Source organism: Corvus brachyrhynchos, unplaced genomic scaffold, assembly GCF_000691975.1.
Source record: "Corvus brachyrhynchos isolate BGI_N302 unplaced genomic scaffold, ASM69197v1 scaffold150, whole genome shotgun sequence".
Classification (NCBI taxonomy): domain Eukaryota; kingdom Metazoa; phylum Chordata; class Aves; order Passeriformes; family Corvidae; genus Corvus; species Corvus brachyrhynchos.
In genome coordinates, this window is record NW_008236162.1 from 3,057,807 (window position 1) to 3,070,390 (window position 12,584).

The 12,584-nt window shown below is 45.3% G+C and overlaps 1 protein-coding gene across 1 annotated transcript in view; it reads right to left on the minus strand.

Annotated features, from left to right (window-relative positions):
- The window catches only part of WHSC1L1 (Wolf-Hirschhorn syndrome candidate 1-like 1), a 27,133-nt gene extending 15,021 nt beyond the window's left edge, over positions 1 to 12,112 (minus strand). Inside the window, 8 exon segments of the mRNA XM_008632604.2 lie at positions 2,231 to 2,331; positions 5,570 to 5,696; positions 6,469 to 6,975; positions 7,241 to 7,395; positions 7,808 to 7,967; positions 8,427 to 8,495; positions 11,419 to 11,455; positions 11,457 to 12,112. Of these exon segments, the coding sequence (XP_008630826.1) occupies positions 2,231 to 2,331; positions 5,570 to 5,696; positions 6,469 to 6,975; positions 7,241 to 7,395; positions 7,808 to 7,967; positions 8,427 to 8,495; positions 11,419 to 11,455; positions 11,457 to 12,064 (1,764 nt within the window). The 5' untranslated portion in view covers positions 12,065 to 12,112.
- Between the last annotated feature and the right edge of the window lie 472 nt (positions 12,113 to 12,584).

Here is a 12,584-nt window from a genome sequence, read left to right on the forward strand (position 1 = left end):
CACGTCGTGGCCCGCGCCGTGCGCCGCCCGGGGGGCCCCAGCCGGGTCCTTGCACTCTCTCCCTGTGGGCATGAAGGTGACGGGAGCGCTGCATCCGTGTCCAGCAGGCAGGAGCGGGGGCCTTTGGGCAGCCACCCCTGATGCTGTGCAAACCCCACACCTGTGTGAGCACACGTTCCCCTGGGCAGGGGTGACACTGGGCTAGTGAGACACAGTGCGGGGCCACTCGGGTGCTCCCAGCAGCATTCCCTGGAGCTCCTGGAGCCCTTCCTCCCCGTCTAGAGCTCTGCACGGGCCCCCCCGGGTGCCGTGGTGCAGGGCTCTACACAGCTGGAACTCGAGGGCACAGGCACTTCAGCAGACAAAGGTACAAGCTTACAATCTTGCAAAAGCACTTCCAGTCCTTGACCCTATGGAGAAGTTTAGGAACTGTTCTGCCAACATACATGGAAGATGTGGGAATTTGGTGACAGGGTAATATTTACAGAAGAAAGCTGTTGCCTAACATCCTGTTTTTAAGGTTAAGAATTACAAGTTATTTCTTTGCAATGGGGTTACATATGCATGGAGAAACACATTTAGTAAATATTTAAGGATTATTCTATAATTTTTTTAAAAAATATTTTATTTTGTTGTACAATAGGTAAAAACATACAGTAGAAGGATTTGTATAGGATACATTTTGTAATACAAATATAAAATCTAAACAATCACTTTTATTTCTCCACTAGTAACTGTAACAGTAGCATCAACATTTTGTTTTTCCCATTAATTGTACTCGTTCCAGTTATAATTTTATACCAAGTTGTTGCAGACTAACTGGGGAATCAAGAAAACTTGACTTTGGGTAACAAATATTGTTGCATAATTGTAAGAAGTTAGTAAGATTTTTTTTTTTTAAATATAACTTAATACATTCAAGGTTTTGAGCATTACAGTGCCCCTGGGTTTCACTCTCGTCAGATACTTCTCCTGAGAAAAGCACTTTAATTAATGTCCACAGACTGAGTCAGCCAGGTAAGAGAAGCACATGAAGCCACCTGGCATCCATGAAGTTCATCTTGTTGGTTCTTATACCTTTGTTAAATTAAGAAACCTTTACAAACATAAAATAACTCTTTTGAACAGGGGAGGCTGCAACACCTCATGCCAAGAGGCTCCACGGACCACATCGGGTGTCACACACCCAATATTTAAAACGCTTTAAAGTTTCAGCAAGAAACTGCCTCGAGCTGGAGCACCCCTCTGCTGCACAGCAGTGCAGAAATGCTGCAGCATCAAAGGAAAAATAAGGAAAAAACACCCAGAAAAAGGAAGTGGGTTCACTTTCAGTCTCTGAAGTGAAGGAAGTGCAAAACAAAGCGCAAAGGGCAAAGAATAAATTAAAGAGATAAAAATATTTTTTCCCCTTCCCATATAAATCTTCATCCTGACTGTCCCTCTTTAAAAATTCTCATTGGGAAAAGCTAAACTATGAAACATTTATATAAAATTCTCAGCTTTCAGACAGAGGCCCTTGAAGGAAAAATCAACCATGCAAGGAGAAGAACCAACAACTTTGACAAACTTGTTAAAAGTGTATGCAGGTTTTAATATTTCTGTCCATCCACTGCACTCTGCTACTCATTTCCACGCAGAAATTTCTTATCATTAATTTTTTTTTAAAGCAACAACATTTGTCTATCTGACATCCAGATTAAAGGAATGCCCTGTACACGTTAGAACTATTTCAGGAAAAAATGGTATATCCCAGAACTGTTTTGCTGATGTCTGCCAACATGAAAGTCTGACTATTCATCTTTAAGTGAAATCATCCTTGAAGTCCATTTTCAGAAGTGGTCAAATTAATCACTCTAACTTCATTTGAAAAACAAAACCTCAACACAAACCAGCAGCTAAATCAAGAGCCAAAGGAAGGAACCTGGTGGCAATTCCATCCAAGAGAAATCACTGAAACAAACCCATTTTGCTCAGAACAGAAATCTCAAAGGAAACATGGCAGGTTCATTAGGAGTCATCCATCACTGCGTTCCCACTTCCATAGCCTGACTGATACTGAGAAGATGCCAGTAGCAGAGTCACAGCAATGGCATTGACAGGGGGATTTCATGGAGGATAGTCCAAACCGAAACCCGATGGGGAAAAATGGAGAAAAATAAAAAGGCACCAATATAAGCCACAACATTTATGAATACGATATATTTTAACTCTCTACATGGAGGAAGCCAACCTGCTCCTTTTTGATCTTCTTCTTTGGCACAACTTCGGTGGATTTCTCAGACTCGGAGCGGGTTCGAATCGATCTTCTCTGTTGCTTCTTTTCTACAGAACCTGAAGAAGGAAAAAGGTTTCCATTACATGATTCCTTGTATTTCTGAGGAACACCAAGATGTGCAACACCAAACCAACAGGTAAAGGAATGAAACCAAGACTTTGTCCTCTTTTGAATGTTTTATTTTTAAATTCAGTTCCAAGCTATTGACCAGCTGGTGCTGTGGCTGCAGACACACATTCTGATTCCAGAGACAGATCAGCTTCAGAAAACAGACACCAGGAACAGAGTGGAACAAAAGGCTGGACCTCAGCTTAGGGCAAACAGATTTCCACAATCCATAATACACCTCTCAGGCACAGTCTTCACTTGGTTAATTTTGAACCAAACAGTCCATCTTTGGTGTTTTGGGAAGGTAGCCACAACCAACTCCTTGAACAAAAACAAACTAGAAATTTCGGATGCAAAGCACAGCTTCAGGATCTCCCCCAAAACACCAGTTCTGTGCCCCCCTCTGTGGGGTGACGGCCTCTGTCACACAACTACAGCCAGCCCCCCGCTGCACCACCTGCAGCCACACCAGACCTCAATGCTCACCTGAAGGTTTCAAGGTGAAGAAAAACCTCAGTGCAAACAGAAGCATCGACCACGATGTGTTATCGTCATTAATGAATGTGAAAAACAAGTTTTTAAAGTATTACCATATAAAACAAACTCAGATTAATGAAGGATATTGTGACATTTCAACAGAAGAAGAGGGAGCTACTGGGTTTTTGGCAACTAAGGCTGGCAAAATCAAAAGACCTTTCTGTGCTCCAGCACCTCCCAAACAGGCATATCGAGAACCATGGACACGATACTCAACACCATGGGCAGCTGTTGGAACAAGCACACACTCAGAGCTGACAGGAAACTGGCACCCAAGGATTTACAAACACCTGCTGGGAAGCATTATTCTGGGTTTTCAGTCTGGGAGGTTTCACCTAAGAAGACACAACTGTGAAATACTTTGTTTTCTTCCAAGCAAAACTGCAAACATTTGGGAGCTGACTGTGCCAGCCAGATGTACTGTTAGGAGCTGTAAACCTGCCTGGTCTTGTCAGGAGATCACGTATCTAGAGACACACACAGGCTTGAACCAGACTGAAACACAGCCTTGCAAAGGACTTTGGAGAAAAAAATTAAAATTCCTCTTGATCCATTGGATGAGCATTTTTCCCATGGCTGCATGGCTCAGGAGTGTCTCAGTAACTGAACTATCCAGCTGGAAAAGTTATCATGTTACAATAATTGGATTTCTGAGGGGAAAAAATTGTTGTTCTTCAAGGGAAAAAACTTTTACAGCACATTAATTAATGAATAATAGCAGTTAGTTATTAATAATTTAGAAGTTAATGACTCAGGTCAACATCCATCATGTCCATCCACGTGTAACTTCTGGTTCCAATAGGCCCCATCCCTTGAGGGACTCCCACAGCTGCAGTGGGTCTCCACATCAGAGCTGGGCAACATCTTTTGTCACTTTGCTGTGTGACCAAAATCCCCTGAACCAGCTTCAGGTAAATTTGAGCAGATGTGACCAACAGTTACTTAAACCAAGAATGGATTTTCTCCTTGTGCTGCCCTGCTGAAGGAAATAAGATCAAGCCCTGGATCAGAGAACTCCAGAACTGGAGTGCCTAATGTTGGCTGATGGCAACACTGATCACTGCAACAGGCAGTTCTCCTCTTCCCGCTCTCCAAGGATCCAGCCATCACCTTCACAATGCTCCTATCCTATCTTCAGGCATATTTTCATCCAAAGTTTCAGGACAGATGTTGGACCAGCCCTCCACCTTGCTGGAGATAAGTCCTAGTTCAGTGTCTGCAGACCAGAGGCACCAGGGATTCTCAGGGCTGCTCTTGCAGTAGCAGATTTCAAACAGAATTATCTTCCCGGCATTATTGAATTCTGTGAATCTAACTGCAGGTTATCAATAAGGACTCCCAGGCTCAGCCTGGGAAATACTTTACCGTAAAGGGATTCTGAAGTTCCGGTGACCTTACATTTGAAAAAAGGACTTGGCAGTTATGTACCACAAGAGGGGACCAATAACTGGACTTTGGAAATGGCTTTGAGAGTGACTGTTTGGAGCGTGCACTGCAGGAAAGCTCAGGCACTTACAGGGTGTTAGCAGGTGGAGTGTTACGTATCCAAAAAGCCTAAGAAAACGAAAAAAGAGAGGCTCAGAATTCTCACCCCCTACGTCTTGAGGAGCCATAGGGAAGCTGAAGCCTTTAGACCCCAGGTGAGAGAAGCAGAACAGCGATGGCCTCTCCTGCTGCAAGGCAATTCAAGTATCCACAGCAACCACAGCTGGAAAGAACCACCACTGCCAACAGCAGGGGAAACCTCATTCACACCAGGAAATCTGGAGTACCTGGCCTGTGTGCTGCAGTCCCAAACACGCTCCATAAACCAGCGTATCAAATAACCCTGCCTAAACACTGCACACGGACAGAACCTGAAATGCGTTTGCAGAGGACTCATGGATGCTGACCACTGAGATTTCTGACTCTGGTTCTCATTCATTTCATGTTTGGAAAGGGAGAAATAATCAAACAGATGGATAGTTAAAGCAGAAGTGACGCCTGGCAACATTATGAGATTCAAATAGCTCATTCAAGGTTTTCCCATTTCAGGCCCAGGTTCCATTATTTGCTTCAGTGGTTCTTTTCCCTCAGACCTGATACTTCAAAACTCACTGCTTTATGATGTGGCCCCTGAGACAGCTTCAGAAGGCAAGCACCACCTCCCCTGGTCGATGAAGTTAGTTAAAGTGGTTTTTTTAAAATCCCTGTTCTTTAACAGGCCATGCAAGAACGCAACAACAAAGCCTAGGGAGTTTCCATCCTGAATCAGACATTCCCTACTGAAATGTGCCACTTCCTGACTCTTTTCCTTTCATGACAGTTCTTGTATTTTACATTTGGGGCCAAAAGCCATGGCAATACCTTACTAACACACATCCACTGTGTTGTCTTCTAAACCAACTTGCTGTCTGCTCTGCACAGGACATCACCCCTCGAGTATGTTGGCTCAGGCTGTAAGATGCAGAGGCCAAACCACCAATCCCACCCCACAGCCATGCTGTGTATGTTGGCTCAGCATGTGTAACATTAGCCATGCTCACTATAATTATTATGTAAACAGAAAGATGTTAATAATAATTTTTAAGTAATGAGAAAATGCTGGGTTTGGTATTTGAATTTTCATGCTGAGGGCTCAGGCTCAGACCAGGAGTGCAGTTTCCCTACCTGCTGCCCCAGAAGTTGTCTCAGGAGAGGACACGTTTTGCACCACTGCTTTTTCACTTCTCTGAGCTGATGAAGAATTAAGTTTCTCTTGTCCTTTGATGCTTATTTCTGTTTTGTTACCAACTCCCTTAAAAAGAGAAAAGGAAAAGATTGTCTTCCCCTGATATAAATGTGTGTTGCTACCAGGTAATAAACCTGCCCCTGAATCTCAGAACAGAAATAATCAACAACCCAACACATAAACAGGATTAATCTACTACGGAGTTACTTCCCTGCAGAACTTTCCACCCCTCTCGATCTCCCCTTACACACAAGGAAAAAACAATTCCAGTGACTTTTCTAAACATTACCTTCTCTATAGGGCTTAGGATGAAATAAACACTCTCCAGGTAGAGAGGCAGAAGAAGGAGGCTGAGAAATAGTCCTAAGCCTTTTCCTTACACTGACTGTGGGAAGCTGCTGTGCACCTGAAGGAAGCTCAGAGGCAGAACTCAATTTAAAAGTCTGTTACACAAAATGTAGTTATTACTTTTTAGTACATTATTAACAATTTTGTCATCTGTTTCCCACAAAACCACTGATTTTATCACGAATTTTTGGATAATTTCAACTAGGAAGCTGAAGTTAAAACAGCTTTAATATTTTTAATGTGTTACAAACAAAAATATGGCCACCTGTAGGGAGCTGCTCTGCCACCAGCAAAACAGCTACTGCCAGAGCTGCACTGAAAGTGGGGTTCAGTGCACTGAAAGGTTCTGTTGTCACAGCTGTCTGTTAATCTCTCCAATGAAAGGAACATGGATGGTGTGAAAGCTTGGTGGACACAGCTCGAGCTCCCCAGTAAGGCAGGCTCGGGATAACTCAAGAGCAAAAGAGGGGTCACTGTGCCAAGCACGTACCTTGGTGGAATAAACAAACTGATCGATGAGTTTTCCATCCCCAGCAGCATTCTGAAGGGCAAAAACCTGTTCAATTTTAACAACTGGAGACATGTTACACTTTTGCAAATCCAAGTTGTGCATGGTTATCGAAGCTGGTAGGGACTTCCTAGCTGCAGCTGTTTTCCATGCGATTTTCACGGGCGGTGCCTCCTCCTCCTCCACGCTGGACTGCCTCCGCTGGCCCTGCCTCCGCGCCTCGGCGCTGGAAGGTGACGACCCTGCCGCCACGCTGGCGTGTTCCGGCTGCGCGTTCGGCACCGGCTTCGGCCGGCGGTTCTTCTTGGCCTCCGATTTGGAAGCAGCAGTCTTTTTGGCTTTGGCCAAAGCCTCCTCTGGCTCTTGGTCTACGTAAATGAAGGTGTACTGTTCTATCCTCTCTTCCCGGGTCATTTTCAGCGCCTTCTCGGCGTGGGCAATGCCAATGTCCCACTGGGCTCGCTCCCTCTGCGGCCGGGGCTTGCGAATCTTAAGGGACAAAGACAAGCAGTTGAAGACACTGAAGATTTTGCCACTACAGCACTTAAAACACAATCCTGAGGGTCTCTACATCTCTCAGGCAGCAGATTGAAGTCTGCTCTCCATTTACAGGGTATTTTTGACACTGAATGTGGACACTGAATTCCCTGCCAGCAAGATGCAGCCAGTCCTTCTCAGGGTAAAGCCCTGCAGAGTTCTAGACCAGCCCCAGAGCATCTCCCTTACAGAGATGATCCCCCCAGTGCCCCTGTACCTTCTGTTTTTCGGAGTGGTTGCTGGCTTGCTTGGCTGCCTCAGCCAGTAACTGCTCATATTGTTTGTGCCCTTGGTACTCCCGAACGCGCTTCTCGTGCACCCAGGCCCGCTCCGGCTGGTTGCTGAAGAACTGGACGTGGTATTCCCGGGCACCTGAAAGGGAGAACACCAGTCAGCAGTTGTATCAACACTGCCCTGCCTGTTCAGCTTACGCTTTCCTCCTCCCCAACGCTCCATTCCTGCAAGTGGAGGTACCTGGCTCAAGTGCAGAAATACAACAGGCCAGATCCAGAACAGTTTAAGATGGAAGCTCAGTACACCCTGCCCGCACCAAACACTCTCACACTGACTTGAGAAAAGCAGAAACGCCTGTGCACAAGCCCATTCCCACAGTCCCACCTGCAGAGGTCACGTACCAGGTACTAGTTCTGTGTGAGTCAGGACTGTCCTGCTCAGCACACACACAGCAGAATTCACCCCGCAAAGGCAGTTCAGAACTAAGATATTTTTAATAAAGGAACATCTACAGACACCTGACACTCTGGCAAAGAGCTTCCTCCCTCACCTCTTGTATTAATTTTGGTATGCACGTCAAGCTGTGGATCACACGACACCATGCAAGGCCACCACGGGTACGTCCCCACCTTGGACCAAACGAGATCCCCAACCTGGAACTTGACGTCGTGGGTGACCTGCGTTGGAAGGGATGGCAAGAGCTGCTGGACCTGCAAAGGAAACACCAGATTAAAGCCACAGGAGAGGATTTAGAGCACTTGGAGATGACACACTATCCACAGGGACTTGTTGTTGTTGTTGTTCTCTCAGATATCCCTGAGGTTTGATAATCCAAGATGAGAAAAACATTTCTCAGAAACATGACAGAAAGGAGTTGCACACAGCTGGGATTTACGTAACATCACTGACAAACCAAGATGCAAAAGAGCAACTGTCACCCCCCCAAAATGATTCTGCTTCCTAAGTTGATTAGAAATAATGCTTTTAGGATAAAATAAAGCAATAAATCCAGTACAATAAGAGATGCATTGATGCAGTAATGATTAGTAAGAGTTTAAAAGAAATGACAACTGATTTATCAGACAAATTAAAAGAAGCAATGGAAGAAACAGTCCAAAAATAGTAACATTCTGTATGTTCCAAAAGTGTTAATTGGTGTATGTACTAACCGGGGCTTCTTCCAGCACTGCATCTTCTCTTGGTCTCTCAGAGAGTGTGCTAAGCCTCTCGTTTGGTCTCTAGGAAATGGGTAACAATGAAGAGAAAAAAGGAAAAACACAAACAAGGTAAGGGGACAGTAAAACAACAGAAGACAATAGTGAAACCAGGCAGAAAAAAATAATTCACAGAGAAAGGCAACCAAGAACCCAGAAAACAGGAATATGACTGCTCCTTGTACTCAATTAACATAGTAACATCACAATAAAGAAATACCTGGTTTCCCCTACGCTATTTACATTACGATCACACCTGACTATAACTACGTTCTCCTGTAACAGGTGACAGAAGAACATACATTTAGAAACAGTGAATCCAAATAACTTTCCACCTAAAATAATACACAATTTCCAAAAACCAGAGAACCCCATGTGAGGCTATCCATAGTAATGCGGTGAGTCTCACTGTACACCAGTTATCTGCAAGAACAGCAGTACATAAATCATGTTAAATACACAACATGATCATTGTAAAATCGATGTTAAATTGCACAGAGTTGACAAATATATTTGGAGGATCAAACATGTCTGGAACACAGAGCAGAATCAGCCCCAACCAGAAGCTGACACTGACGTGGGGTGGCCATGCCAGACAGTGTGAGGGGACGGGCTGAGATAAGGGTTGGCTGGGAACTATCTCAGGAGACAGATCCCACACACTTGCTTTTCCTGCAGCAGAGAAGTCTGAAGTCAAAGGACTCAAAGAGCAGCAAAAGGAGCCGTCAGACACAAGCAGTGAGAAACTAATAATGCAGACAATCCCCATTATTTGCAGGCCACTCCAAGCACAGACCCCACATCAGTCCATGCTGTGTGCTCCAGAGAGCCGGGGACACAAGCAAAGGGACAGAGCAGCTCAGGTCAGGGGGGGCATGGCCCAGTGTCTCATTTGGCGCTGTGTACATAACCACCATTTAAGACTGATCACATTGCTATCTGCTGTGCAGAAATCCTTCCTCCCTGTACTGCAGGAAGCACAGCACTGATTCCTGCCTTTCCTTCACTACAGGGAGTTAGTGAAACCTCCCCTCTGCCAGAAGAGTCAAGCTGAGTTCACACACTGCAAACTCCCAGTTCCTCACAGAACATAACTACCGAGCAGAGAGGCTGATTCTTAAAACAAGGATTCAGAGCTTGACGTTCATCCGTGTATTCACAACATTTCAGCTTCAAATCAGGCTCTCCAGTATGGGCATACCCTCATAGTCAGTGGATTCCCACTGAGATTACAGTGCCAGAACAAGGAACAACTAGCAGATCATCCGACTTGCCACAGCCTTGTTGAGTGTAAAACTATAAAACAAGCATAGTTGTACAAAAAGTTGTTTGTTCCTATGAAGACGATCCCAAGTCACAAGTCTCACACCATTAACACTGAAGATGACAAAAGCGTACATGATGAACATACATGAAGATGAAATTGTGCAGAGGAAGGCAAAGCGATGGGAGGATGGACCTGAGACTGCCCTGGCAAACTCATACCGAAAACCACCAGCACAAAATGCTGTTCCTGTCAGAGCAGGCCGTGTCTGAAACAGGGCTGGGTAACACGAAACATTAATTGCAACACCACCTTTAGAAAGGGAAATGGAAGCAACAAGGAGGACAACAGCAAGACCAAGATTTCTGGTGAACTCTAGATGACACATACGACTAGGAACTTGGAATTCAAGATGCAAGGTTTTAGTTCAGTCTGTGAGAGACAGAAGATTCCATTCTCGCGGTAAGCAGGTAACAGAGCCAGAGGGACAGGCAGATCTGAAGCTTCAGGAGCAGAACAGGAGTCACTGGTAAGAGGGGAAACAAACTGACAGCCTGATGTGGGGGTGATGGAGTCTGGAGAAGAGGCCAGAAAGTTGGTACAGTGCAAGGGAGACACTGCTCAGGGAGTGCCAGCAGGACACAGCAGCTCCTACAGCCACCTCACAGGGGCTCCAACAGCACCTCCATGGGGCACAGAACCCACTCTACTAGATCAGAGCTGATCCCTGCAGGACAGGATCTTCTCCCTGAAAGCACCAAGGGCTTTCACAGACTTTACAAGAAGCCCAGCTACATTCTGTAACAGCCCAGCCCAGCCTGCACTGGGCAATTTCTGTCCTGGCCAGATACAGCAACTTCCCCATTCCTGGCACTCACCAGCCTCTCTGCCACCCATTCTCTCAACTGGGAGAGGCAGAAACCAGCACCACAGAGGCGGCAGTAACAAGCATGAGAAAAGGAAACAGAAGTACTGGAGTGGCTTATGAAACTGAAAGAAAAAGAATGAGGGGGCAGCAACGTAATCTGGGTCTTTGCTTCCCGGAATCTCAGTTAACACCACCTGATGTACATCCTCTGGATATGGACAATATCATACAAAATCTGACATAAATGGGAACAGACAGCAATACTAAATCTTTCCAAAATGTGCTGTGTCAGCTGGTACTTCTCATTCCCCTGCTGATTTAGAATACTCATTTTTACTGGTTCTACCTATGCTACACAGCTCCTGGGTTTTGTAAATCACAGTATTTTAAATATCCTTCAAAGATCAATTAAATATTTCACTGCTGAATACCCCAAGTAACCTGACCTTCCACTCAACAATCCAGCACTATTTTGAGAGGCAATTTTAGGAACGTGTGAGCTTTTATCCAGAAGTTCCATCTTCAACACTGGCCGGAGTGCAGCAAACTCTAAACATGCTATAACACTAAATAATATTTAAAAAACAGTAATAAATAAGACCCTTTCTAAAATTTATTTTTCATATGAGCCTTTTAACCAGCATTGTGTTGTCCTACAGACACAGCTCCTGGCAACCTCATCCTGAGGCTGTGACAAGTAACTAAAGCCTGGTGACTCAGAGCGCACACAGCCAGAACAAGGACAAACCCTGCTGGACAAGCTCTCCATCAACAATACCAGGTGTACAGATGGCTGAAATTACCATTCCACTTACATTTTGCTCCTCTGGTTCTAATTTTGGAATTTTTTGTACTTTTTTTCCTTTTCTCTTTCCTCCCTTCATGTTTTGCCTTAGCGTACTCCCTCGCTTGGACTTCATTCAACAGGTCCCCACACAGGGAGGACTCAAACAATTCCCTGCCGTTCTGGATAGTTTTGGTTATTTTGAGTTTGATCTCTGGTGAGCCAGTCTTCTTTGGAATCCCCACTTGTGGAGCTGAAGGTGGTGGTGGAGGTGGCGGCTGGGGAGGGGAAGGTTTTTCCAGAACTTCATGCGGCCTCGCGTTAGAGTTCTCCATTTGGTAATACTCCGGGGGACTGAAGTTCCTGACTGTTCCAAAGCCATTGGCCGATCCATTGGGATACTGAGCGTACGTCTGGTATTTGGCTTGGGGTTCGTACATGCTGATGGCCGGGGGATACCCGTTGGTGAGGGGGGGCAGCTCCTCTGCCGTGGGCGTGGGGTACTGGAAGCCTTGCTGCAGCGCGGCCTCGTACGGCGTCCGGCCCCCATCCTCAGCAATGTCACTGCTGCCATCAAAGGCCTCCTCTTGGCGGATGTTGGCGGAGTCAATGAGTTGAGGTGGTTGCTGAATTGTGTTTCCCATGATCCCTTGCATGAAAGAGAAAGAGAAATCCATTGTTCTGCTCCAGCATCCTTAGCTTTCCCTTTTTCTCATAGGGCCTAGAGGCAGGGGAAGGGAAATAAGAAGTCAGTGTAAATTAAAAAATAGTAATTAAGCAAATTAAACAGTTGAGGAAAAAAGGGATCTCAAGACCAATTTCCCCCTCTCTATTCAGCAGCCACCCTCGCCTGGATTTAGACTGGTGTTACTGAGCCTTTACAAAGGGCTACTGAAGTGTCTTTCATATGGCAAATGTCTTCCTTTCCAAGACATTTCAAAAAATATCAGAAGCACCTACAAGTGCTTAAGAACTATAAGCCCTAGTCATGCAGGAGGAAGGGTTACTCCAACCCCAAACAGCTGGACAGCATTTCACCCTGCAGCATATAAGAGATACCAAGTTCTCCTGACACAGTCACTGTAAACTGCATGACTGAGGAACACCACAGAAGAACAAACAACAAGAACAACAAACAAGAAACCTCTCCTCCTGCCTCCCTACCTTCTTGCCAAAATTCAAGACATGAGCAGCCCT